Below are 27,303 nucleotides of genomic sequence, written 5' to 3'. Positions count from 1 at the left end.
TGACCTCACACAACGTCTGAAATATTGCTTTGTAAGCTCTTTCTGAGAATACAGTCTGAGAGATAAACTTAGTCTGCAGTATCAAGAATTCCAAATGTGTAGCATCTGAGTCAATGCATTTTCACTGCACACGGTGAAACTGAACCTAGCATATCTGGGCCACAGGATGGATGTGAGAAAAAAAAACAAACAAACACCACCACCACCACCACCACAACAAAACCTAGTGCAACTAACTCAGAGCCTGGCACACAGCAAATGCTCAAAAGATATTTTGGGAAGGATGGAGGAGAGGTAGAGAGAGGAAAGGAAAAGAGAAGAAAGAGATGCTTGGCTCCAAAGCCGCCTGCAGCTGGATTCAGACAGGCTCAGGAGGGATGCAAAATTCCTCTTGGGGGCCAGGTACTCTTTAGTGCAGGAAAACATCTTAATGAGTTTTTCCTTCTACCTTTTGTTTGTAAAAGGTGAGGCCTAAAGGGCAAGGAGTGAAACAAAAGGAGTGAGATAAAGATAGCTATAACTGTTCTGCATAATAAAGTAGAGGGAGTGGAGTTCTTTTCCTGGCTGCTATAAAAAGGAGGAGAAAAAAAAAGGGAAAATTTTAGGACACTAAAAGGAACTTTTGGGAAGGAAGTGGATAGAGACCTGTCTGGTGACCAGAACCTCACCTCAGGAGGACTTGTATTCAGGTACTTCCTGTACTCGGCTGCAATCCTTCTGTGATTCCCTAAACCTTAGTAACAACTACTACTCACGAATCCTTGGCATTACAGACTCGCTGGGGAGGAAGGTAAGGGATGTCCAAGGCTGGGGTTGCGGAGCAGGTACCGAGAGAGGGAGGACAGCAGTCGCCAGATGCGATATTGACTTGGGGGTGTTGAAAACACAACAGAAGCATGACCATGAGGCAAGAGGTGACCAGGAGCAAGCAGGCCTGCTGAAAATCACTGGCAGGGGTGACCTGCTGGCTTTTCTACAACATGTGGGATGGGGGCTGGAGCCATTCTATTGATATCTTCCCATTGCAGGCAGGTGTGACTCTAAACGGATGCAGTAGGTCTGGGTGGGTCTGAGATGGTGCATTTCCAGCAGGATCCCAGGTGGTGTTGACACTGCTGAACCCGGGACCATACTTTGAGTATCTTTAGTACCCACGAAGCCTCTGTGCCCATCAGGCAGTTTCCCGCAGGCTGGTCTCTTACCTCATATTCCTCCTTGAACCCGTAGCCCTGGCCTCTCTTCATCTGAGTGATGTGCTGGAGCAGGTCAGCCACCCGGATGGCGGGCTGGAACTGGTCCCGGGGATAGCTCATCTCCACGGGGTCGCAGGCCCGGTAGGGGTGAGTCTGGATCGTGAGGGTGGGCTGGGACAGCTCCCCACGGCTGCCATCTGCTTCAAAAAGAAGGAGGGAGAACAGACCATCACCTATAAGAGTTATGTCCTCTGTCCTCTGTACCTCCCCTAGGTTGCCCTCAGGAAGGCAGAGGGAACTAACTCAGGACTCAGCTGATCAGGGAACTGCAGAAAGAATAAAGAAACACGGTTTCCCTGGCGTGGCTGTGGCGGTAGATTTAAACATGAAAACAACAAACAAACCAGTGACACAATAACCCTTGGCTCGTTTCTACTTCAAGGGTGCATCTTGATGGAGTAAAGACAGGGTTCCAGGCTGGCTGTCATCTCCTGCCTGTTTCTGTCCTTCCTTCAGACTTTGTCAGGGTGGTCTCAGCCAATCCAGGCCAATCCCAGAACCAGTGAGAAGCCAGGCAGGATGGATACTAGGAGCACCCTCCTGTTGAGGAAGCAGACTACCTGGAATCGTCTCTGGTGCCTGCCTGCAGGTGAGGAGAGCCTCAGGTCCCTGGAGATCAGAGCCATGCGTCTGCTTCCGGTCCATTTGCTTGCATCCCCGTGTGACCTGGTTTCTCTACTAGTTTGTTTCCTTTGGGTCATACACTGGGAGGAATTGGAGCCAGTCTTGGATCCGCAGTAGATAGCAGGGACCCTGACCCTCTCAGCTGCTCTCCAGCTATGGGCTCTGCAACAATGATCACCTTCTGCCTACTGTCTAGTTTCCCCAGAATTTAACACTCTTAATCCAGGAGTGATGCTGAACCTACCTTGCAGGTGGGGAAGCCTGAGCCTCCTCCTTCAGTCCTGACAGCTACTTCTCCCAGGCCTGGGTCCTACGCCTCATGTCCTTCATACATCTATCCTTGGTATAAGATCTATAATCTTGCCTGATAATAATCTTTAGACACACTGAATTGTGTTAACTGCTCCCTACTAGTTGGGCCACTCTCAAAACTGATGCCTGCTTAGGTTGGAATTTGAATTCCTCTGCTCCCCTTAGACCAGTAAAACCACTTTCTTACCCTATGAACTCCCTGCCAGCCATACACTGTCGAACTTTCAGGGCCAGTTCGTCTTACCCAGAACCATTCAGGCTCGGTCTCCCCAACCTCCTCCCAAAGACATGGACAGTCTATGCTCTAGACCCTCCTGTTTGTGGCATGCAGAAGATGAGCACTGCCAGATCTGATGTGTCTCACCCAGATGTTTTCAGGCACCGCAAGGGACCAAGGCAGACCCCACGGGGCCTATGCCACACTCTTTCCCTGGGAGTTCTAGCATACATTCCTCATTTTCTGCAACCTGTCTTTTCAAAATCCACGTATCTTTCAGCTTGTTTCTTTCTGTCACAATAATCCATCAAACACTGATTCTGTATGTAAAAGTGAACTTTCCTCCTATGTGATAGCATGAGCAAAACTCTTCCTAGTAAGGAAGGATTGCCAACAGAAGGATCTAGAATATATAGGTTTATGCACCAGGAAGAAGGGCCTAGGTGAGATGTAAGCACAAGTTTTCTGACAAGCATGAGAAAAATACGGCTTACTTTTCTCCTGGGATTTGAGGTAACAGGTAACACGTCTTCACTGGCGTTGCTTAAACACAGAGCTGGCAAATGTAGGCACAGCTTCCCTTCTCCATCACACCCTTGTGATCAGGAGTTAGATTTACTGAGACCCCACTCTGTTCCAGGGACTCTGGTAGACACTGGAACTGCACAGAATACAGGTTTCACCCTCAAGGCTGGGTGGTCTAGTAGGGTAGACAGACAAGAAGAACCACTGGAAGCATGAGCGGAGAAGCTGGAAAAGCCAAGCACATCTAGGTAAAGGGCAAGGAAGATATGATGGAGTGGAGGTAGAGGGTGGAAATATGACGGGGGTAAAGCCGTGAGACACGGTGTGAGGTCAGCCTAGAAAGGTGTGAATGTCTAAGAATCTTCAAGCCAGTGGGAAACCACTGAAGGATTTTCAGAAGACTCCTCGTTGAAGACTCATGCTATTTCTTGTAGGCGTCCCAGCTGCCATGGATCTGAGGCCTCCTTCCAGTGAATATCACTCATGGGGATGGAGAAAAAAGGAGCACTTGAGTTTGCTTCTCTAGATGCTGCACTTCACGATTCCCAGGACAGGATGAACCGGAGTCAATGCCTGGAGCTCTGTGAGTGTCTCCCACCTAAGCCACTATCATATATGGTGACAGGTATCTTCAGAGACCCACGGGCCTGGGACCTGGGCTGCCTGGGAGACCAGCTGCCTGGCAGAGATAGGCTCCTTAGGAAAGAGCATCTGACAACTTCTGTGAGATGCCAAGTGTTCCCAAAACCAAATAGCTACCAATATGGATATTTTCCTCTAAACACATTGCTAGACAGACTGTAAACTTGGTGTCAGCAAAACCAACACTGGGATGGAAAACAAACGTGTCTGAAATTTAGCAACTTGTATTGCTGTAACATTTGTAATAATGTCAGTGCTGGTGCTAATGATGCTATGAAGACTCGGAACCAAGGGAGTTTCAAGGTTTATTAATTCAACTAGTTGGACTCCCTTTTCCAATGTATCTTACTTCACCTATTCCCTATTAACCCCTGATAATGCAGAAGTGATGCCTTTTATCACACCCCATTTCACCAGACTCACTATACTTAATTTTCCATCATTAGGTTTAATGAAAACCCAATTTCACAACTCACTTCTCTCAGGAACCTACAAGTAATGCTACATTTTTATCAGCCCCAATTAAAAATCGTTACGATGTTCCTTTTCGAGAGGGAGCCTTAAAACTAATGTGTGATTCTGCTGCTAATTCAACAAGGGTGCTGGAATCCACATGCTACACATGTTACATACAATGTAACATACACATGTTACATAAAATGTAACTCAAACCAGCTGGCCCAGGGAGAGAACATTTTTCATTTTTCTCCTCACCAGACCCTTAATTTTCATGCCATTTCAACTGCTCATTTATAGGCCTTACATGTTTATTTATCACATAATAATATTTTGGATTTCTTTTGCACCTTTTCTATAGCTGTTGTCTAAGGCTGTGAATTCCCCCGCAATGTGTCTTGTTGCTGCCCGTGAAGGGCTGCTAGCGCGAGCAGAGGGATTATGGTGACGTGTATGAGATGCCAGGTCACCACCGTCCCCGATTTCCTCTTTTCTGTCTCTCTGCCAGTCGCTCTTCCTTCTTCCTTGGGAACCCGGCTTTGACCTTCTCTTTCTTTTTTATCCCCCTGCTACCAAGCCATTAGAGATCTCCCACTAGCAACAGCCACATATGTCCAATCGCTTGCTAGGAACTGCCACTCCAGCCGGTTAACAAATATTTACTGAGCACCTATAGTGTACAAAGCACAGTGCTAGATATAAGTACAGACAGGAGGGTGGAGGAAAGTGTGTTCAGAGGGTGGTACGCTGCCACAGCCCTTGCAGGAGAGAAGAGGAGGTAAGATGTGCATAAACATGTCCGACAAAGGTGGAACAGATGGGCTCCAGGAGGTGGGAGGATAACGTGCTGCAGCGTTACGCACCGTGGAAACATCGCCCAAGCTTTAGGCATCCACGCCCCACTTCTGCCGTTTTTGCCATCACTGTGTACAACCTGTACCAGCTCTGTCCAATAGAACTCTCCACAATGACGGAAATGGTCTGCATCTGTGCTGTGCAATATGGTAGCCACTGAACACACGTGACTACTGAGTGTGTGAAATGCGGCTAATGTGATGGGCAAACTGCATTTTACACTTTGCTTAATTTTAATTCACTTAAATTTAAATGTACACATGTGGCTTATGGTTACTGCACTAGGAAGCACAGATCTAGAGAAAGAGACAGCGAAAGGGAGAGCATTCTGGAGTTCCACAGGGGGTAAAGAGGTCCAGTGGAAATATAACATGGACCACGTATGTCAATTAAAATTTTCTTATAGCAACGTTCAATAAGGTCAAAAAGGAACAAGTGAAATTAATTGCAATAAGAAATTTTGTTTAACCCAATACATCGAAATGATATTTCAACATAGAGTTGGTATAAAATTATTAATGATATATTTGACGTTCTGTATTCATACTCAGGCTTTGAAATCCAATGTGTATCTTATAAAGCATTTCAACTCAGACCAGCCATATTTCCAGTGCTTAACACCACATATGGTTAAGTGGCTATAGTATTAGACAGGGCGGGTGTACATCCAGTGCCAAATCAAGTTCTAAAGAGAGCTGACTTCGAGCTAGAGTGAACTCGAAAAGACACTGATCTAGTGTAAGACGGCTCCAGCACAGCTCCGCCCAACAGAACTTCATATGACGATGGAAGTGCTCCGTATCTGCACATTCAATATGGTAGCCACTGGTCACCTATGACTGTCAAGCACTTGAAATGTGGCTAGTGGGACTGAGGAACTAGATTTTTACTTTAACCCAATTTCAATTAATTTAAACATAGATAGCCACCCGTGACCAGTGGCTACTGCACTGAAGAGTGCATATCTATATAGTCATGTCTTCAAAGTTTTTCTTTAAATCTATTTTCAACCATTGCTTTACTTTATCTCATTAAAAATGACGGTGAAATAGAAAATCAGGGGTGTGATATGCTAGCTCTGACTTAAACTAAGATTAGGTGTATACAGACTTGTGACCTTCGAGAAAGAGTAGATTCACATACCCCCATCTCATATCCCCTCAGGAATGTTGAATAGTGCATATCTATATAGGAATTACCTTTTCTCCCTGTCTTAAACCTGACCAACTCCATAGGGTTGAACTTGTAAAACTAATAGTTAAGTAGAATGCCATCCCCCTGTGCCACATTCTGCGGAACTGAAATGGACATTATACAATTGACATTATACAACTGACAATCGACACGGTTCTACTTCGTTACTTAAGGTAACACTGGCTCGAAAGACAAAAAAGAAATGCTTCATCTTTTCCCATTTTCTTTCCTGGGCTCAGAGAATCAAAGGCTCTAGCAAGCAAATATGGGCATCGGGCATCTCCAAGCCCTTTCTCTTCCTCAGTCCCTTTCATTGGCTAAGACAAAAGGGGGTGGATAAACACCTTTGTACCCCAGCACTCAGATTCAGTATTAGAAAAAATCTGAGATGGGAACAGTCATAGGAAAGTGCTTCTGGATTCATTTGCTCCTCCTGATAAAGAAATCAATCTTTCTCTTTGTGGAGAGAGTGTGAATTCCTTCTTCCACAGCTCTCACATGACTTGGAAGGATGGTGGAAGATACATCACATAGGGATGGGGACTGTGAACCTCCGTTACTTCTCCTGTTTAAGTCACAAGAAAAGGATTCCAATCAGTTTAACAGCAAAAGCAACGATAAGAATCTGTCTTCTCTGTTTATTGGCAAACACCAGTCCCTAGAGACCTCTCCTTCTTCGAAGTTAAGGAAAACAGAAACAAAACAATACGGAGTCTCAGAAAAATCTGTGATGTGAAAAATAAGAAAAATGACACTCTGGATGCTGATAAAAATAAAATTTTCAAAAGAAAAGTAGTCAGTGTTGACTGTTTACCCAACAGCCATCTTTCACCTTCTTCCTTTCTGGCAGAACCCCCAAAGGAGTCTGCGTGCCCACACATTCCCCATGTGACTCAGAGGAGGATGACCCTATTCCAAGACGTAGGGGAAAATCCTGATTTTTTAAAGCCAATCAGATGTTCCTATCATCTTTGCCAATTTTCAAAAATTTTCAATGAGCTAGGAGGGAAGGTCTACTAGGGGAGTTCTATTTTCTTCTAGGAAAGATTTCCTTACTTCTAAGAAGGATATTCCAGGGGCTTCTGTCTCCTACTGAACATTACCATGTGCGGGTTTGATGCTTGGAACTGCTAAAGCAATCTCGCATCCAAGAAAGGATCCAGGCTAAGGGCAATGCCAACATGAGATGGCAAAGTGGAGAGCTTGAAAGGACGGGGGGCTTTAATGACATTCTTGGGCATCTCATTCAACCAATCAATGGAACCTCCTCTAACTCCTGACTTCCTGTTCTGTAAGATAACACATTAACTTATTGTTTAAGCCCATTTGATTTTTTTCTATAACCTACACAGTGGAAAACAGAAATGCATTTTAGATGGCATGAAATTCAAGAAAACATGGAAGAATAAAGAAAGTGAAAGATTAAACAATAAGAGGACAGCTTTTCCAAAATATGGATCAAGTGAAGAAGCAACTAGAGGAAAATTTGCTGAGTGAGGCAAGGAACGATGGTAAGGAAACCAAAATGGAGGAGCAGAATTTGAATGGACAATGGAATCTGTAATGAGAATAAGCAACAGGCAGAAACTTGTGGAGAATTAATTTGAGAAGCTTGTAGTGAACATATATGGGAATGAGAACAATGAGACTTCTTTTTCCTTGGAATCTATCATCTGCTCATATGTGTTCACGTGTGAAGGCACCAAAAAGACATTTTCAGAGAAAAAACAGACATATAAAAGATAATTGCTGCTACTAAAGAAGAGAACAGAATAAACAAAATAGATGCAATAATAAAGGATACAATGTAAAGACAGCTTTCTGGCAGAATAAAACCCCAAAATGAACAAAATGTAAAGAGCTCTCCATGTACAATTTAAAATTAGAACAAATCTCCTGATAATGTTATTAAATATTATTGATGTAGAAATACTCAGATAAACATCTAGGCTGGAAAAAAAGGCTATCTATAAAGAAAAAGAAACAATGCTAACCATATTTTCTGTTGCCCAAATATAAATGCCAAAAATCATTGGAACAATTTTTTTTTTTTTTTTTTTTTTGCGGTACGCGGGCCTCTCACTGTTGTGGCCTCTCCCGTTGCGGAGCACAGGCTCCGGATGCGCAGGCTCAGCGGCCATGGCCCAGCCGCTCTGTGGCATGTGGGATTTTCCCGGACCGGGGCACGAACCCGTGTCCCCTGCATCGGCAGGCGGATTCTCAACTACTGCGCCACCAGGGAAGCCCCGGAACAAAATGTTTGAGGGAAATATGCTGTGACTCCAAAATCATACCCTGATGTAAGTTGTTTTTCATTTGTGAGGCTACAGAAAGATGTTCCCTGATGCACAAAGATTCAGAAATTATACTGGCTCTGATTCTTTTCTAGAGGCTTGGGGAGGTGGGGAAATAAGGAAACAATTTTTTAGTTAAAAAAAGTTAAAAACTCCCACAAGATCGGAGGAAATTGTATTTTAGAAGAACTGATTTGTTATACACCAAAATCAGTTAAACATAGATATGAGTATTAAAATCAAAATAAATGTGAGTTGAAACACAATGAACTAAAAAAAAAAGAATTGTTAATGAGAAACTATGTAAAAACATCTAATATAAAAATACTTGATTAAATTCTGAAATGTTACTAACAAAAACGAGGAAATGGGTGACTGATGGATCACGAGAAAAAAAATCAACTTCTTCACCTGTTATAATAGACAGTCAATACATACTATTTTAATCTTGCTCTTAAGTAAAGGATCTAATTTCAAGCGTGTGTGTGCATATCTGTGTGTGTGCACATGTGTGTATTGCACACTTAAGTTAAAGGTATCAATTAGTAGAATAAAAAGAAGGGTTTATAGTTTTCAAATAGCTAGAGGCAATAAACAAAGGGAACTCTGGACCCCCACCACATTTTGGTCTGGGGTCTGCATTTGTGCTCTGCATGTGACAGAGCAACTGCAAACCTAGCAATCAACATACAAAATCCATGTAATACCACAGAAAATCTTCCTGTCCTGACAAGCAAATGAGAACCACTCTATAGAGCTATTTTCATAATCCAAGACATGTTAATTCCCGCGGCACAAAACCGCCTCCACTAAAGATGAATTCATAGCGGAAAAATAAAATGTAAAGAATGACAAGCCACGTGAGCAAGCTTATCCCCACAAGGGAGCGTCAGCAGACATGACACCCAGAGAGATACGCCTGCCAAGGACTGAAAAATAATAAAACTGTCTAAGAGACAATAAAATAAATACACTTAGATTGATTAAAGAGAATATGGAAGGACTGTGAACCACAGCAATAAGGCAACACATCATGGAGAAAGGATGAGTGACTTTGCAAAATACAAATTTAACTTCTAGAGATGAAAAATATAGTCACTGAAAGTAAGTAGATAAATATAAGAACAAATGATAATAGGACATAATGGAAGTTAAGGACACAGCAGAGAAGCTGAAGAAAAACAAAAGCTGGTTCTTTCCTTCGAAAACACTGATAAATTAGACAAACGTCTGCCAAAAATGATTAAGAAAAAAGACACATAAAAACCACTTCACAGTTTCTAGAAACGGGTAGAACACTTTTATCACATGCTTGGATCGGCGAGTGAGTAACTGGGAAAAACATGAAACACATCTGAAGACTCTGATGGATGTGGCCAGGGTCAGAAGTTACCTTCCAGCCCTTTACCAGAGCACCAGCTTTTTCTTAAAGTTTTATTTTGAGATAATTGTAGATTCACATGCAGTCGTAAGAAATAACTTAGAGAGGCCCCATATACCCTTCAGTCAGTTTTCCCCAAGTTATACCATCTTACATAACTATACACAGCATCACAATCAGGAAACTGACACGAACACACTCCACTGAACTTACTTGGATTTCACCAGTTTTACGTGCACCTGTGCGCGTGTGTTCACAGCTGTATGTAATTTAATCACAGGTGTAGATTCCTGTGACCACCACAGCCAAGATGCAGAAGTACTTCCAGCCCAAGGATCCCTCATGTAACAAAACACTGGCCTTTGAGTTTCTCTGGGCTGCTTCCTGGACTCTGGGTGACTGTAGCAATAATGAGAAAAGTGTATCTCAGTGAAACCCCGTGGTCTACTAGAGCCCCATAAACTGGGCCCCATCTTTCCTGAGGCTCCTCTAATCCAGGGGTCCACAGGGTGGCCATGTGTGACCATGCATGCTGTGCACTGCTTGATCTTAGAGGGTGTCATTCATGTTATGGCCTTGCTTTTGTGACTCATGCCCTTTTAGTTAGGAGCCATCAGTCTGTACTTGTTTAAGTGAGCAGCTGTAGAGATCGTTATTTTTATTTTAGGTAAATCATAATGTGGAGAGTTTCATGCATGTGGTATCCACGGGAAGGAATAAGTGAATTATATTAGTCTGTGCACTTAGTGACCTAAGAGCTGAGCCAGAGTTTGGAAGGGAGACCTCTGTTCAGAGTGTCTTCTGTGGGTCAGGAGTGAATTGGACCCTCATGGGGGGTTTTGTGTGCGTGTGTGCATGTGTGTGTGTGTGTGCACACGCGTGTGCAATGCTCAGCAAACACTTGAGTTTTCCCTCACCTCTGCTGCAGCCAGAGGTAGATGGGTTTTATCTGTTTGATAAAATAGACGTCTACATGACAGACTCTAGGCCCATCCACCTCACCACAAATAACTCAATTTCGTTTCTTTTTATGGCTGAGTAATATTCCATTGTATATATGCGCCACATCTTCTGTCATACAGAGCGAAGTGAGTCAGAAAGAAAAACAAATACCATATGCTAACACATATATATGGAATCTAAGAAAAAAAATAGGTCGTGAAGAACCTAGGGGTAAGACGGGAATAAAGACACAGACCTACTAGAGCATGGACTTGAGGACATGCGGAGGGAGAGGGGTAGGCTGTGACGAGGTGAGAGAGTGGCATGGACATATATACACTACCAAACGCAAAATAGATAGCTAGTGGGAAGAAGCCGCGTAGCATGGGGAGATCAGCTCAGTGCTCTGTGACCGCCTAGAGGGGTGGGAGGGAGGGAGACGCAGGAGGGAAGAGATACGGGGACATGTGTATATGTATAACTGATTCACTTTGTTATAAAGCAGAAACTAACACACCATTGTAAGGCAATTATACTCCAATAAAGATGTTAAAAAAAATAGACTTCTAGGTATGACTGTGCTTGAAGAAAGGATTTCACTGTTAAAAAAAAAAAGACTTTGAAAGTCTTTTTTTTTTTTTTCATTTTGTCACAATTTCATGAAAATCAGCGGGAAAACAAGACAGCAAAAGCGCTGATACCAGGGTTCACAGCATAGGTTTTATAAACTTAATTCAAACAAAAATGAAGATCACTTGGCGAGCCAGAAGCAACAGACCTGTAGCAACAAGAGGATGCTTTTGGTCTTAACTGCTCAGTGATCAAACTAGGAAAGGAGAGAACAAAGCTGAGGGGTACGTATGGGATCTTGGAAATATACTGCTGAACCACAAAGGAGAAGGGGTATAATGCTGAACTTTTAAAATGTTTCAGCTCACCAGGAACACAAACTCTTTTCTGTAACGTCTAAGTCCAGTGTTTAATTATTGCCTAAGTCACCATCCACTTGCACTTCTGTTTGAAGTAACGGACTATCTGAACTTCGATGAGTAGAAAAATACCCCACAAGCAGGCAGTGATACATGTGCCTAAAGGATTTTGTAAACAGATGATAAAGTATGGTACAAATTTTGGCTGGTAAGGAATGGCTTCCTGGGGATTATACTGCTTATCAGATGAGAATGAAGTATATTAAGAAGAAAATGTGAGTTTACACAATGTTATCATTGTGAAGTCATTTAATACTATTAGTAGAAAAGTCTGTGTATGGCTGTTCGTGTTAGTATAGATAGGATATTCCAAAGAACGTAGAGGAACATGTCCTGCTTAGTAAGTTACTTGAAGCAGAAATAATAAAGAAAAGTAAATTGTATGGCTTTGATATTCTTGCAAGCAGGAAACAGAGGGATTCTAGGGTGGCTTTTGAGACAGGTTTGTACAGGGGGGATGACAGATTGTGTGGGGAAGGGTGTGTTTCTGTCAGACTGAAGGTTACAGCTTTGTTGTGACTCCAGCTTGGGCAGGGCATGATTTGGAATTTCTCCCTCGCTCCAGAGTTGTGCTCACACTAAAAAACAACCAGCCCAGCATTTTGTGTTGTGTACGTATCACCGCACTCTGAGACCCACGTCCTCATAGGAAGGTACGTGATGGAAGGGAAAAAAAAGTAAATAATGCCTCACATCGAAAACATTTCCTCTCTCTCATCTGTCAAAATCATAGTAAGACAAAGGTATGCAAAACAGTTGCAGAGTGATACTTAGCTAAACTAGAAAAACTCAATTTTGTCAGGTTTTACAGTCTTCAGCCTGACAGGTGATTTTGTCTTTTGTTCATGTATACGAAAGAGAAAATGAAATGCTAAACTTGTCTGGGAAAGGGAGAGGAAATTGAAATGTGCAACAGCTGTTTGAAACGCGTTTGCCATTATCCTGGATGGAGAGAAGCCTGCTTTCTTCACTTCAAACTATGCCCTGGATACTTAAGCAGAGTGTGTGGATATAATAAGCTACAAAGACAACAGAACATTAATAGAGTGGAAACAACACAGTCTTGGAGTTATAAGACTTGAGTTTTCGTCCTGGTTTTGCCACTAAATTGTCTTGCACAATTACTTTCACCTTCTGGATCTTAACTTTAGAATTATGAAGTTGAATTAGACCACTCCTTCTCAACTTTCAATATACACGCTGGAGATAGTTTAAAATGCATATTCTAATTTAGTGAGTCTGGAATGTGATCCGAGAGTCTGCATTTGTAACAAGCTCCCAGGTGACGGAGATGCTGCTGGTCCGTGGACCTGCGCTTTGAGTGGTAAGAGATTAGATGGTCTTTAAGGGAGCTTCCAGTTAAGAAATACAATTTGTTCGTTAATGGTCCTGGAGTTACTCAATAAAGCAAGCACTGTCCTTTCTGCTTCTAGTGAATGAATGAGGTGGTACACCTTAGTACTGTTCGAAGCCAACCAAACAAAAACATTCAAGCAATCAATGCTGCTGGCCTTTACTCTGGGAAGGAAAGATACCTAACACTCTCATAAGAACGGATAAAGCTGTGTGTGCACATCAAGGGTTAGCCTAGCAGACCCTCAGCTGTTGAATTATAGAAGTTGACTGAAATGGCAACCTACTTTGTTTTATGTAGTGGATCCCAAACCATTGGGCCATACAAGAGTCACTCAGGGAACATGTTAAATATAGATTTCTTCCCTAGACCTAAGGACTTAGTAGCTTTAGTTTGGGGCCAGTCATGTTTGGGAACTACTGTTACAACCATTTAATGGGGGTCAGGGCAGTGACTGGGGGCCAGAAAGGGGAATTTTGACTCAATTCCTGATTGAAACATAGTAAAGAAGATCAATCCTACAAGCCTGCTGCTCACCAACTTCTCCAGAATTCCAGTGGCTTCTTCTCATGGTAATAAAGGTGTGCAGGTCATAAGGGAATCATGGTTATAGAGAAACTGCCTCTGAATAGTAGCACTTGTGGGGTGTCAATGCTTTAAGGACCCCTGAAAGTTTCAGTGAGAGATCTTAACTACAGTTCCTATTCTCTTTTGGTTATAGAAATGCAACAGAAGAACCAAGGTTAAATCCTGGCTCTACTACTTATTAACCAAAAAGCTTTTGGTAAATTCTTATACCATATCACATATTAAGCCATGCATTAATTATCTATCACTACTTAACAAACCACCCCCCAAATTAGCAACTTAAAATAACAAACATTTACTATCTCACAGTTTCTGTAGGTTGGAAATCTGAGTGCCGCTTCCACGGGTACCTCTAGCTCTAGGTCTTTCATGAATGTGCACTCACGCTGTCAGACGTGACTGTGGTTGCATGCGAAGACTCACCCGGGGGGAAGAATCTGATTCCAAGTTCACTCATGCGGTCACTAGCAAACTTATTTTCTCATGGGTTACTGGAGTAACAACGGCCAGTGGGTCTCCCCATAGGGCAACTCATAACATGGCAGCTGGCTTCCCATGGAGCGAGCAAATGAGAAAGAGAGAGAAAGCGAGCAGCCCGGATGGAAGCCCCAGACTTTTTATAACCTAATCTTGAAAGTGACACCTCAATACTTTGTTACATTCTATTCATTAGATGCCAGTCAGTAGATCCAGCCTGCATTCAGAGGAAGGGATAATACAAGGATGTGTGAAAGGAAGCAGGAGTCATCGGGGCCGTCTCAGAGGCTGCCAATTACAAACCCCAATGTCACCCCACAATGCCTTTGTGAGAGCCCAAAGAAATAATGTCAATAAAAGAGCATTTATATATGTTACAGCAACATACACATATGGGTATACATATTATAATAACTTATCCCAAGGGGTCCAATCAAAACCCTCCAGCTACTTTTATTTAGCTTTCATTAGCACTCAGTTAATGAAAGTTCTTTAATTCATGAAAGGTTCTAAACTACCCTCTCTACACTTTTCCAAAGATTTTTCCAATACCTGATACTTCACGGGAAATAAATGATTTAATTTTCCTTACAACATGAATTGCCACTGACAAGCGTCTTTAATCGCTGAAGAGTTAACAGTGCACTTTGAATTGCCTTACGCAGATAAAACATTCATTCCCTAAGTAAATGAATTAGCCACATAATTGACAGTCGATTCCAGTAATAAAACACTAATTAAGTGATTCTGCTAAGTAAAAAGTGCAATGTGATGAATTTGCTAAACAATGGCCTAACTAATAAATTTTCATGTTAAATAAATGACTTAGAATGGTGACTAAATGCTCACCATGTTTAGGGGCAGTTGAAAATGCAATGGTGCTTTTAGAAAACAATGACAGAAGTGATCCTGCCAGCTAACACCCTTAGCAACATTACACTGGGTTCCTTGCCAAGCAGGGACCTAGTGAATACGTCTGAATGGGGCAGATGTACTAGATTCGGGGAGTGGGGGAGGGCAGGGAAATCACCATGGTCATAGCCTGAGTGACTAGCTTAAAAGAGAACTTGGAGGGATTTCCCTGGTGGCACAGTGGTTAAGAATCCGCCTGCCACTGCAGGGAACACGGGTTCGAGCTCTGGTCTGGGAAGATCCCAAGTGCTTCGGAGCAACTAAACCCGTGCGCCACAACTACTGAGCCTGCGCTCTAGAGCCCGCGAGCCACAACTACTGAGCCCGCGTGCCACAACTACTGAAGCCCGTGTGCCTAGAGCCCGTGCTCCGCAACAAGAGAAACCGCCGCAATGAGAAGCCCGGGCACTGCAACAAAGAGTAGCCCCCGCTTGCCGCAACAAGAGAAAGCCCGTGCACAGCAACAAAGACCCAATGCAGCCATAAATAAATTTATTTAAAAAAAAAAAAAAAGAGAGAGAGAGAGAACTTGGGAAGTCCAGTATAGCCAGACTGGAGTCACAGCAGAGCTGAGTAATGGGCAAGTGGAGAAAGGCTTCAATGCCAGACCTTACTGGGCTAAGGAAGGTCAGAATCAGCACCAAAGAGAAACATGGAAAGCAGTGGCTTCATAGGTACAAGGGTCTTTGTTGTCCTTTGGAAGCACCTTGGGTTAACCTATTTACTATGGTGCCTTCTGAAAGGATGTGCATTGAGAGAAGTCCATGCTTCTTGTGGGCTCTACTGGTTTGGACTTCCAAGTTCTGTCCAACAAAGAACAGCGTAGACTGCTCATCATGAAAACCTTGCTCTCTGGACCCCTGCAGCTAGAATAGAGACTTGCTTTTCCTTGAAAACATCAGGCACACTCTTGCCCTGGGTGCCTCGAACAGGGACACTCTTGACATTTTATCTTTTTCAAATCTTCGGTCAAATTTCATCTTCTGTAAAACTGCAATGTTCCCCCACGTATAACTCCAAATACCACTTATCTTCTTCCATTTTTTTCATAGCACTTGTCATTTTCTATAATGCCATATAATTTACTTATCTTTTTATTGTCCACTGTTTATTTTCTGTCTCTCTCTTTCCACTCCCTACCACCACTACCACGTAAGCTTTATGAGGACATAAAGGGAGGGAATTTTCCCTGCTTTATTCACTTGATGTAGCATGAGAGCTAACACGTGTTTAGCACATAGCAGGTGCTCAACAAACACTGTTGAGTGAATGAATGGCAGGAGGGTTCTCATTACGTTCTAATCACTGAAGAGAGTAGCGCAATCTGGGATTTGAAGACATCAGCATCAAAGTATGCCATCTCCCCAACGGCCTCACAAGTGTCTGCATAGCTCACGTTACTTGGGAGGGAGTACATTATAGTAGGCAGATCATATGCAAGATAAATATTAGGTTTAAATCCCTGATATAACTCATACTAGCTATGTGACCTTGAACAAGTTACTTAATATTTCTGAACCTCAGTCTCTACACTTGTGAAAGAAGCCCGATTCCAATAATAACTGTCACTTCACAAGTTGTAAGGATTAAAGGATATAGCATATCACAACATCCTGCATAGCCCCTGGTATATAGTTAGGGCTAAATAAAAGTTAGTTTCTTCTATTTTCCCCTTTAAAGACAATGAGGTATATTCCTTAAACATAAAAGTTGACTTTTAAGATTTTCCCAAATATTGGGAATACCCACAAGTGAATAAAGCTGGAGAAGGCTAAGCAGTGACTGGGGAGAAGCAGCGAGGGGGAGAAGGAAAAAATTGTTAGAAGCATACAGCCCTCTGGAGGAGACAAGGGAGGTCACAAGGGTAGGGGCAGCTGTAGCCACAAAGTAGTTCTGAAGAGTGTTCCTTCTGTGTTCCAGTCCTGCACTGAATGATGGAGTCCAAGGATGCCATCATTGGCCATGAGGTCTTTAGAATTAATGATGAGGACAAAGATATTAGGATTAGGACTTCCCAAGAAAAGGAATCGCAAAGAGCACCCCATCTACGTCTCCCAGACTAGTGTAATGGTCTCCTCCTGGTCTCCCCACCTCCACCATGGGATCAAAACCTAAGAGTAACCTTAGTCATCTTCAAGACTGCAGGACCACGTTTTTCACGCAGTCCATAAGAATAGTCGGATGAATACAGAATAGTGAATCATTGTGATCCATCTTGATCACAAAATGAACATAATGGTTCATTCAACAAATACTCATCAAGCATCTGTCATATACCAAGCACCTAACGCTAGTCTCTAGGGACACAGTGATGGTTAAAACAGAAGTGGCCTCTGCACTTTGGAGCTTACAGTTTGTGAAGAAGGCAGACAGTAACCAAAAAACTGTTAAATAAATATCTGAATACATAATACTTGTGAAAGAAGGGACCAGAAAAAAATGGTCACTGTTTATATTAGAGATCAGGAAGTCCTCAAAAGATGACAGAGAATCATAGATCTGAAGGATTAATACGGGTAAACAATGAATGACAGAAAGGGAGAAGGTTCCAGGAAGACGGAAGGGAATTGTGGAAGCCATGATGTTGGAAAATACTTAGTGTTTTCCAAGAATAGAAGGAAAGTCAATATGACTGAACTATACTGAGAAATCCAGAGTGGTTAGAGATGAGACCAAAGACGTAGACAGGAATCAGATCATTCTGAGTCTTACAGGCCATGAGATGCATTTTAACTTTACTCTGAGGGCAACGGGGAGCTGGCGACAGGTTTTCAGATGGATGGTGGCGTGGTAGGACTTGCGTTTTTAAATTGCAGGACAGGCTTGGCAAATAGCTATTTTATAAGTAAAGCATAATAATGACACTGAATTATTAGGTAAACCTCTGCTGATGGATCAGTTTGCAAGGAGAGTGATGGGACAGTAAAAGAAGGGTTATTAATAAGAATGGGGACCAGATTTACAAGTGCATGTATTTGCTAGGGCCCAGCTGGCTGACGACTCAGTGGAGGACCACATGAGTCTTCACTGTAGCAGAAACAGAAGTGACTCTGCTACTTTGGAGTGACTCTCTTACTTTCTGAGCCTCTCTCACATCTGTAGATCAGAGGGAATTTCATCCAACCTATATCAAAGACCCTGAAGATGAAAGGGGTTTTCACCTTGGAAAAACTGAATTGGCCCAATGAGACATTAACTGAATAAGGATACTAATTTCAAAAATCGAATATGTCCAAATATTTTCAGGCATCAAACCATCAAAATACTGGCTGATCAAGAAAATATAGAGCAAGCATGGATATCTAATCAATACTTCTGGACTTAACAGTCCCGAGAATGGAATGTTGTAGAACATCCTCTCCCTATCACCTGCTTCATTACAAACAGCTGGCCACACCAATTTGTTTGTAGTCACTATTAATTCTGTAAGCAGGTGTGTGTGTGCGTGTGTGCGTGTGTGTGTGTGTGTGTGGATGCATGTATAAAATAAATGTCCACTGCAGCCGTGTGTTGTGCTAAGTCACTTTCCTTGGATCTGATACATGCAGAAACAATACTTACTTTTTATTAGTCTTATCAACTCACACTCCAATACATTCTCCTCACTGTCAGTGGGATGATCTTTCTGGAACTGGACTCAATCCTGCTTCTCCACTTCTTAAAATCTGTGCTAGCTCCTTACAGAAAACATTATAAATTCCAAACTCTCTAGTTTTGACAATCTTTAAGACACAGCCCTTGATCACTTTTCTAGGTTCATCTCCCACCACCTAATCCCATGGAGTTAAAAATCCAAATACTACAGGGATGTCAAACTACTCATAATTACAAGTCCAAGGGTAAGGACTTCCTGAGAAAGAGGTCAGGGTCAGGGTGTCTCAAGGAGGATCAGGCCCTCGGGCAGAGACACCAACATCTGTCTCCTGCCCTTCATATTCTCTCTCAAGCTCTAGGGAAAAGATCATTTTATTGATGTCTTTTGGACTCCTCTGTATTTTAGCGAAGACATTCACACTCACAAGGAATTGTACATGAGAGCAAAAGCTCTTTCCAGATTCTGAAGATCTTCAGAGACCTTGCCAAACCATGTGCTAGTAATGCAAGAGTTATCACTGTAACCTAAGTGGAAACTGGAGATTTAGAAAGTATTCCTATTTATTGCTGACTCTAATCAGCCAAGTAGACCTCACACCGTGGTGCCCATGTACATGTATTCTCTTCTTTTAGAACAGTGTGGTAGTTTAATCTCCAAGATGACCACCATTAATTCTTTCCCTTCCTGTAGGCATGTGCCATTTCCCCTGTTGAGACGTGGAGCCTGCTTCTCCACTCTTTTAGGCTTACCTGTGACTGCTTTTAATAATGATATGCAGAAGTAATGCTGGCCAGTTCTCAACCTAGTTTTAAGAGGACTGGCATTCCTCCTGGCTTTCTCAGAACACTCTCTCTGGGGGAAGCCAGCCATCATGTAATAAGTCTGACTACCGCGAGTCTGCCATGCTACAAAGAAGACCAAGTTAGACGCATAGGGAGAGAGACCAGCCATCCCCAGATGTTCTAGTCATTGCGACCAAGGGGTCAGACACACAAACAAATGAGCCATTTGGGCATTCCATCCCTAGCAGATGCCACTTGAGGAAGAAATGAGGACCCAGACATATGGCTCTCGGAGAGCCATCCCAATTATTTCCGGCCATTCAAGTCATTCCATCTGAGTCTCCTCATTTTCACGCAGACACAACCACTATCCCTGCTCACCCCTGCCCCAACTCTGGCCTACAGAATTGTGAGCACAATATAATGGTGGTTGTTTTATGCCATTAAGTATTGACGTGCTGTGTCATAACAAAACAAAGACAGCAATAACATGTTTCTCCTTTTCTGCCTTGACAATCTCTGATCACTCATTGTTTAAGATTCAGCTCCGCCCTGACACTTTCCTTGATCATGCTGAAGCAGCCCAAGAAGCCAAATTCCATTTCCTACTGACATTCTATCGACTCATTTTGGCTTCTTCTCATCTAAAAAACGAACACAGTTCAAACCCCTTCCTTTCTACTTAGTGAGTTTCAATAACCAAAAAACATCTCAGCTCCCAAGACAAATCATGTGGGGAAGCCAGCTCTCCGTGACCATATAGATTGGATCCATGTAATTGACGCCCATTGTCTCTCAGAACACTCCCAGATAACTGATGTTCTCATGGCTACTTGTGAGGCCATCCAACCAGTGGAGACTCACAGTCTGTTATATCTGCCTCCTGACTTCACTCTTTTTCTTGTTTCGTCCACTGGCAGAGCCAGATAGCAGCCTATCTGAGTCTTTGCCTATATTTGTGTCTGGTCTGAAGACCACCAGCTGTTATCCTTCCCTTTTCTTATGAATAGAGGAATGATTGTAGCACATTACCAGAGCAGCCAACAGTTAACTACTTGAGGATATTTTCAGTAGCAGCTCCCAATTTTGCAGGAACAATGAAAAGGGACTTGTAAAATTCCCCCCAGTATTGGCAGACTAGAGGTTGGTGACAGGGGTGGAGACATGCTAAGATCTGGATATCAGCTGACTGGCAAAGAAACATTCTTTGATTCCTTTCTCTGCTGCACTCAATTCTGAATGCAGAAAGTGGGCCAACAGTGTATCGTTTCAGCTGTACCAGGCTTTCTAAATATTCCTTTTTATTCTGACTTAGTATTGCTATGCTTGAGTCGCATCTATCTACACATCCATCCATTTATCCATCTAGTCAACTAAATAAGAATTTCTGTCTGTCTATTCTGTGCCACACACCATGCTACATGCTGGGGACACAGTAGTAAGCAAACAGAAATGGTCCTCACCTCTTGAATCTTGCCAACTGTCAGAAGAGTTGGACCTTAAATACATTTGAAAGATGAGGTCAGTGCTGAGAAAACAGAATTCTATGATAGCACCTAACAAAGGAGTCCAATCTGGCCTGGGGAGAAAGGGGTCAGAAAAGGAAAAAAAATCCATGAATTGAGATCTAAAGGAGCCAATTAGAGGAACAGTGTGGGTATAGCCAGTGTTCTAGATGAGGAGTTATAAAACATTTCTGTTAAGGGCCAGAGAGTAAATATTCAGGTTTTGTGGGCTAGATGGTCTCAATAGCAATTACGCAACTCTACCGACAGGAGCACAAAAACAGCTATGTATAGACAAGATGTAAACAAATAAGCATAGCTCTTTTCCAGTAAAGCTTTATTTACAAAGACAAAGAGTGTGCTGGATTTGGCCTGTGGGCTGTAGTTTGTCCACCCTGCTGTAGACAGAGCAATGGCATGGGCAAAGGCCCCGTGGTAGAAGGAGTGGGAAAAAGGTGGAGCACTTAGAGAAGAAGGTAGTGTGGCTGCAGGTCACAGAGAAAGGAACAGTGAAATGTGAGAACTTGGAAAAAATGAGCAGGGCAAGATCTGTATGTAAGATCTGGATGGGGACTTCAGTTTTTAGCTTAAGAAAAATCAGAAGCCATAGAATTGTTTTAAGCCAGGGAGATATGAGGCAACGAATTTACATTTGCCTTGAATAGATCTCCCTAGCTGCTAAGAAGAAAATGAACTAGAGAATGACAAGGATGGATATGAGGACTATTTAGGGGCTATGGACCTTACTGAAGTAGGAGATGATGGTAACTCGGACGAGGATGGAGGTATTGAATGTGGATGGGCTCTACACATATTGAAGAAGCAAAATAATCAAAACTTGGTATTGAATTAAATGTGGAGGGTAAGGGAAAGGAACATGTCAAGATTACTCTACATTGTACCTCTGCTAAATGTATCTCTGGTAATCATGTTTAACACATTTCTTCTTGTTTTACTGCCAAGGGATTGAAATTTTACTTTCATTTCCAGCCTTCACATAGTTAGGGAGTCAACTCACATGGCTGGTGAAGTGAAAAGTAAATCACCCAAAGACAGATGAATTACATGGTTAATGGGCCAGAATAGCCTCCCTTCACCAGACACCATTCTCCGTGAAGCTTCTACACGTACCTCTACTAGATGTATCATGCCGTATCACTGTGTCTGTGCTCCCTAAAATATCATGGGATTTCTGGAAGCAGAACTGCCTTTTTCATGTTTGTGTTACCAACACTTAGTATTGTGGTTGGGGGATCTCCTCACTCGACATCTGTCCACTCTAGAGACAGGTGCAGGTTAGAGATCTAACAGACGTCTGGTGGTGTAGGCAGTTCCTCTCAATACAGTCGAGAGCATCCTACTCTAACTAAACATCATGACATACTCCAGAAGCATGTAGGAGACCACCTAGAGGATGATGGAGATGGTAACGCAGGGGACAGAGGGATTTTGCCTGTCCTTGGCACTCTGATCTTTTTCTTCCACTTCCTTGAATTCTGCTTTGCAAAGACGTTCCCTCTCCAAACCTCTACCTCCTGTATCATACCTGCTGTCCACCTCTGTGGGCAGTGGGACAACCTACGACCTGGGCAAGAACTTTACGTGCGCTCCTCAACCTCTGTGATGATGTCAACACTACAGCTCCTTCACTGAATTTCTAAGGTATATAGATCTGCTCCCAACCACTAATATATAAATCAGACTTCAGACTTTTAAAAATTTCTATTTTGATTCAGAAAGTTATGCTTTGCCTACTGAGATCTTATCATAATCCTGGCTGAGTAGACAACCATGAGGCTACCTAATCCATTAACTCATTCACACATTCCAAGGTCCATCTCAGGGTCTGGGTGGAGGGCCAGAAAGTCTGCACTTGGACTAGTCACGTAGCCCCTTTCATAGACCCCTGTTTTGCCGTCAGCTTTAACTGACTGCTTTTCTGTAGGCACTTCTAATAGGTAAGTCCCAGTTCGATGCTCTGGATCTTCCATTAACTTGCTAAGTGATGCCAGGCAACATGTCCCATCTTAATGTGCCTCAATTTCCTTATTCATGGCAAAGTCTTCAATCACTGTGTATATACAATGTAGCAAACATTTAGATCTCCAGGCCAGACTCCTCTGCTGAGCTCCAGGCCCACAAATCCAACAGCCTGCTTGACATGTCTTCAGTGACTCAACAGCACTTCAAACCGTATCTGTCTAGATCTGAACTCCCCTGCTCCTGCTTCAAATCTGGCCTCTTCTTGTGCTCATTATCTCATTTAATGTCATCATCACCGCCCACTTACACTGAGCATAAGCAGAAAAGAGAAGATTCTGGACTAAGTTCTGGGATGTTGGAATGGTTAGAAGAAGAACCAAGAAAGAAGCATGAGAAGAAGTGGCTGGGGAGGAAGGAGAAAAACCAGGACAGTAGAAGTTAAGCAAAGAAAGTATTTCAAGGACAGGCTGCTGACAGGGCAATCATATAAACCCAGGTTCAAACCTCAGTCTGGTTTCTTGGTAGCTGTGTGCCCTTGAGAAAGTTACTTAAAATCTCTGAACCTCAGTTTCCCTGACCTGCCTCATAGAACTGTTGAGATTATGAAATGAAATGATGCATGTAAAGTGCTTTGTCCAGGAATTACTCACAAAACGTTAGCTGGCAGAATTATTATCTGTGTTTTCAACTTACCAAGGCTGTGGCTTTGAGCTGAGGAAAAAAAATCTAGTCTCTAAGCTCAGCTTATTCTGCTACCTAGCAACTATATATTTACATTTTCAACATCACTTCTTTATCCTTGATTACTTTAACAAGCACTTCCTAAGCGCCCTGTTACAACTCAGGACCACCTGTGAGGTGTATACAATTCTATTTTCTTCTCAAGATGTAGTGGCCTAGCATAAATTGTCAAAAACAGGTTCAGCTCTGTAGCTTTACTGAGGTCTCTTTGAAAGGGTATTGAGAAAGAATGTCTGGGCCAGCTCACAATGAAAGTAAAGGTCTGTAGCTGATAAAATGCTGTCCCTACTTATTTATAATGGAAAGCTGAATCTATACAAATCAAAGAGAATATGAGGCCAGGTTCCAACAACATGCAAGGGCACCTAACACTGGGATCACTCTAATTTCCAAATAGGTTGCCCCTCCTGGAAAGTGAATTTAAGTAGGCTACAAATGTAAGTTCCTTCTCGGGCAGGTTCTAGCTACTGTTCCAGACATATCTCTGACCATATGCTTTCAGAACAAAGCACCCTGTATTTTAAGGCCCCTTCATCAAGCTCACCATACCCCTTACACCTCCGAGCCTTTGTCCCTTCTATCTGGGATAATCTTTTCCTTGCACTCTCTTCAAATCAAAATCCATTTCCTCACATAGATAGTACTGTCTAACTCACTTAGGCAGAATTAATCACCTGCTGAGCCTCTGATCAGTGTTCCTGGGGCACCACACATGCCTTTTCTCTATCACTTATCGCATTTATTGAAACTAATCCACTTACGAATCTCCTCTTGGAGGACAGTAATATCCTTGAAGGAAGAGACTATGTCTTATTTATCTTTACAATCCCTACCCTGCTTAGCATATAGTTGGCAGTCAATGAATATTTAAAGGAACACCTCAGTTATTCCCATAACCAGGAGATGAAAAGTATAATTCAATTTGAGATGGTCAGATTTGTGCAGAAATCGGATTGGGGGTCTACAGAAAATATTAGATAGAAGACAAGCCATTATTGACCATACTTCACTCCTCTGAAGGAGACCAGGGGGCAAGGACTAGAGAGGTCACAGCTCCCAACTCTAGCCCAGGTTTTGCTAGTGACTCGATGAGTGACCTTGAGAAAACTCTCTGGGACTCAGTTTTTCGTCTTTAAGATGAGGAAGTTGGATCAGACGGTGTCTAAGGTAATTCTTAGTTTTGATGGTCTACTATGTCTCCTTTTGGAGTCTGATATCCTTCTCTGACACTTACCTTAGTTTAACTCTTTAATGCTTGGGATGGACAATTTGTTTACTTTCTCAAGGCCACTTAAATTTCCATTTTGCATTTCCAAGGAATAAACAATTCCATTCCACTTTGGGTTGCCAGGAACTTAATAAGTGTGTCCTTTAATCTGTCAGCCAAAAGGATGATTACAAAATATTCAATAATCTCTATAAAATATTCAGTAAAACTGGAGGCGGCAAGCTTGTAACATTCCATTTTTCTCCTAGATTCAGTTTAATCCTGGAGCCTCCAGAAAATATAATTGTCCCTTCAAACAGAACTTTGTGCATTTAAAAAAATTCCTCTTCATGATGTTCTGTTGAGTTCACGGTTTCACCGTGTGACTCATGACTGCTCTTCCTTGTAAATTTCCACTCCTTCCATTCTGACTCTCGGGCTGTTTGCCGTTCAGACAAAAGGACAGAAAGTTCCAGAGATGGTTGTGAAAGGAGCCCTGGGTTTAGGGACCCTCAGCTATATACGAGCTTTAGCAGCCCTCAGGTCCAGCATCTCCAGGCAGCCCCTCTTCTTGGTGCATCCACCCTGAGAAAGGGAAAATCAGCCTTTCTCTCTCAGTGTGACTAACTGTGCTATCAGAGACAACTGTGCACATAGAAGAACTAGGGCTTTGGAGTCTGACAGTCCTGGGCTTTACTACTAGCCAGTGAGTCTCAGACTTGAATGTGCATCAGCATTACCTGGAAGGCTCGTTAAAAACAGTGACTGCTGAGCCCCACCGGCGGAGTTTGGGGTTCAGTAGGTCTGGGGTAGGGCCCAAGAATCTGCTTCCAAAAAGTTCCCAGGTGACGCTAATGCTGCTGATCTGGGGACCACACTTTGAGCACCACTGCTTTGAGCAAATGATTCGATGTTTGCTGAAGCTGAGCACTTTACTCTCCTCCCCTATAAAATGGGAATAATAACATCTATCTTACAGAAGGCAGTATGGTGGAATGATCTTGGCCGTAGGCTTAGGGGTGTCACACAGACCCAGGTTTAAGTTCCAGCTTAAAAATCTGCCATTTAAAACTATGAAGGCTTAGGCAAGTTCCTTATTATTTAAACCTCAGTTTCCTCACTTGTAAACCATCAGGGATAATCATAACACACTTATTTAATCCTCCCAACACACCGATGATATAACGCATATAGAACACTCAGCTGGAAATGGGCTCATAATTAATGCTCAATAGATAATAGCCGGTATGATGAATATTAATAATCTAATAATTATTGTAATTTGAGGCCCCAAACTGGGAGGATTAAGTGAGCTCCTTGGCTAACCCAGCTAGAAATCAAAAATATCTCAGTACACTGGGATAACAGGGTCAAATCTAACCAGAAGACACAGCACAGATGAAATACAAAGTCTTTACTTGAGACCCTCAAATCCCAAGCTGGAAGCCATGAACTCTGTGTGAGGCAGATACGCGATGGACATTTGGAGGTTAATTCAAACGTGAGCAGTGTGTTCTGAACCCAGGTCTGGAAAAGTGAGTGAGGGAGGTGGCAGCCCCCTGAACTTCCAGTAGTTCGGCCCAGGGTAGACTTGGAAACCAAACACTTCACAGACAGGGACTAAACGGAGACAGATGCGCCAATCAAGATTTTGAACATGTTGGAAAACAGAAGTGTGTACTGAAGAAGGTTGATAGCTGATGTGAGGGCCGCTGAGCCTGAGGGCAGGACCTGCAAGGCACACAAGCTGGCTGCAGTCCAATAGCTGGGGGTGAGGCTCAGAGCTGAAGGAAGAGAAAGACTGATTTCATTACCCTCTGGAACACCAGAGGGCAGACAAGGGCCAGCGTCTGGTTGCTGACCAACCCATACTTTGTGTGCAAAATCAGGAATGAATGGATGGAAGTTACAGAGAGCAGATTTCACCTTAAAAGAAGACAGAATCCAGTACCAGAAGAGCTGGAACCAGATATGGCCTTGGAGCTAGAAGATCTTAGATGAATTCCAGGTCCATCATCATATATACATACATACATATTTGGGTTGTGCAAAGATGCTCATTGTGGGACCATGAGTCTCCCACACCAGGCTGCAATCTCTCTCTCTTGCTCATCTCTCTCTGTATCTATACAGGGCTTGGACCAGCTCAGGAATGCCCGAGGATGGGATGGGACCATCTGGTCTACAGTCCCACTTCCGAAGAAGCTCCTGGTGGGACAATTCTCACAGGTCCTTTCTGGATTACTGGGCAGCTACCTTCCTGCGACAGGCATTTTGGGCTCTGAAGTGGATAGAGGAGCCCAGAGGAGGCTCTGTCCTGTCAGCTAGCAAGGCTATTCACGCTGATCTCCTTTCTTTCCTTCACCCTGCTTTGTGATGGAGAGAAAGCGTAAAGTTGGAGGAAAGACAAGACGCTTGGTTTAGAAAGTAGAACATGGGTCCAAACCTCACTATGGATTCATTACGGGACCTGAG

The 27,303-nt window shown here is 42.9% G+C and overlaps 1 protein-coding gene across 1 annotated transcript in view; it reads right to left on the bottom strand.

The window, feature by feature from the left end:
- The window catches only part of PTPRT (protein tyrosine phosphatase receptor type T), a 754,628-nt gene that overhangs the window by 87,176 nt on the left and 640,149 nt on the right, over positions 1-27,303 (bottom strand). The window contains exon 17 of the mRNA XM_024746810.1: positions 1,203-1,393. Within this exon, the coding sequence (XP_024602578.1) occupies positions 1,203-1,393 (191 nt within the window). The remainder of the gene's footprint in view (positions 1-1,202; positions 1,394-27,303) is intronic.

The sequence above is a fragment of the Neophocaena asiaeorientalis genome, unplaced genomic scaffold (genome assembly GCF_003031525.2).
Source record: "Neophocaena asiaeorientalis asiaeorientalis breed wild unplaced genomic scaffold, Neophocaena_asiaeorientalis_V1.1 scaffold132, whole genome shotgun sequence".
In the NCBI taxonomy this organism is placed as follows: Eukaryota; Metazoa; Chordata; class Mammalia; order Artiodactyla; family Phocoenidae; genus Neophocaena; species Neophocaena asiaeorientalis.
The sequence above is the reverse complement of the archived record's forward strand: the minus strand, read 5'-3'. Positions and strand labels throughout refer to the sequence as shown.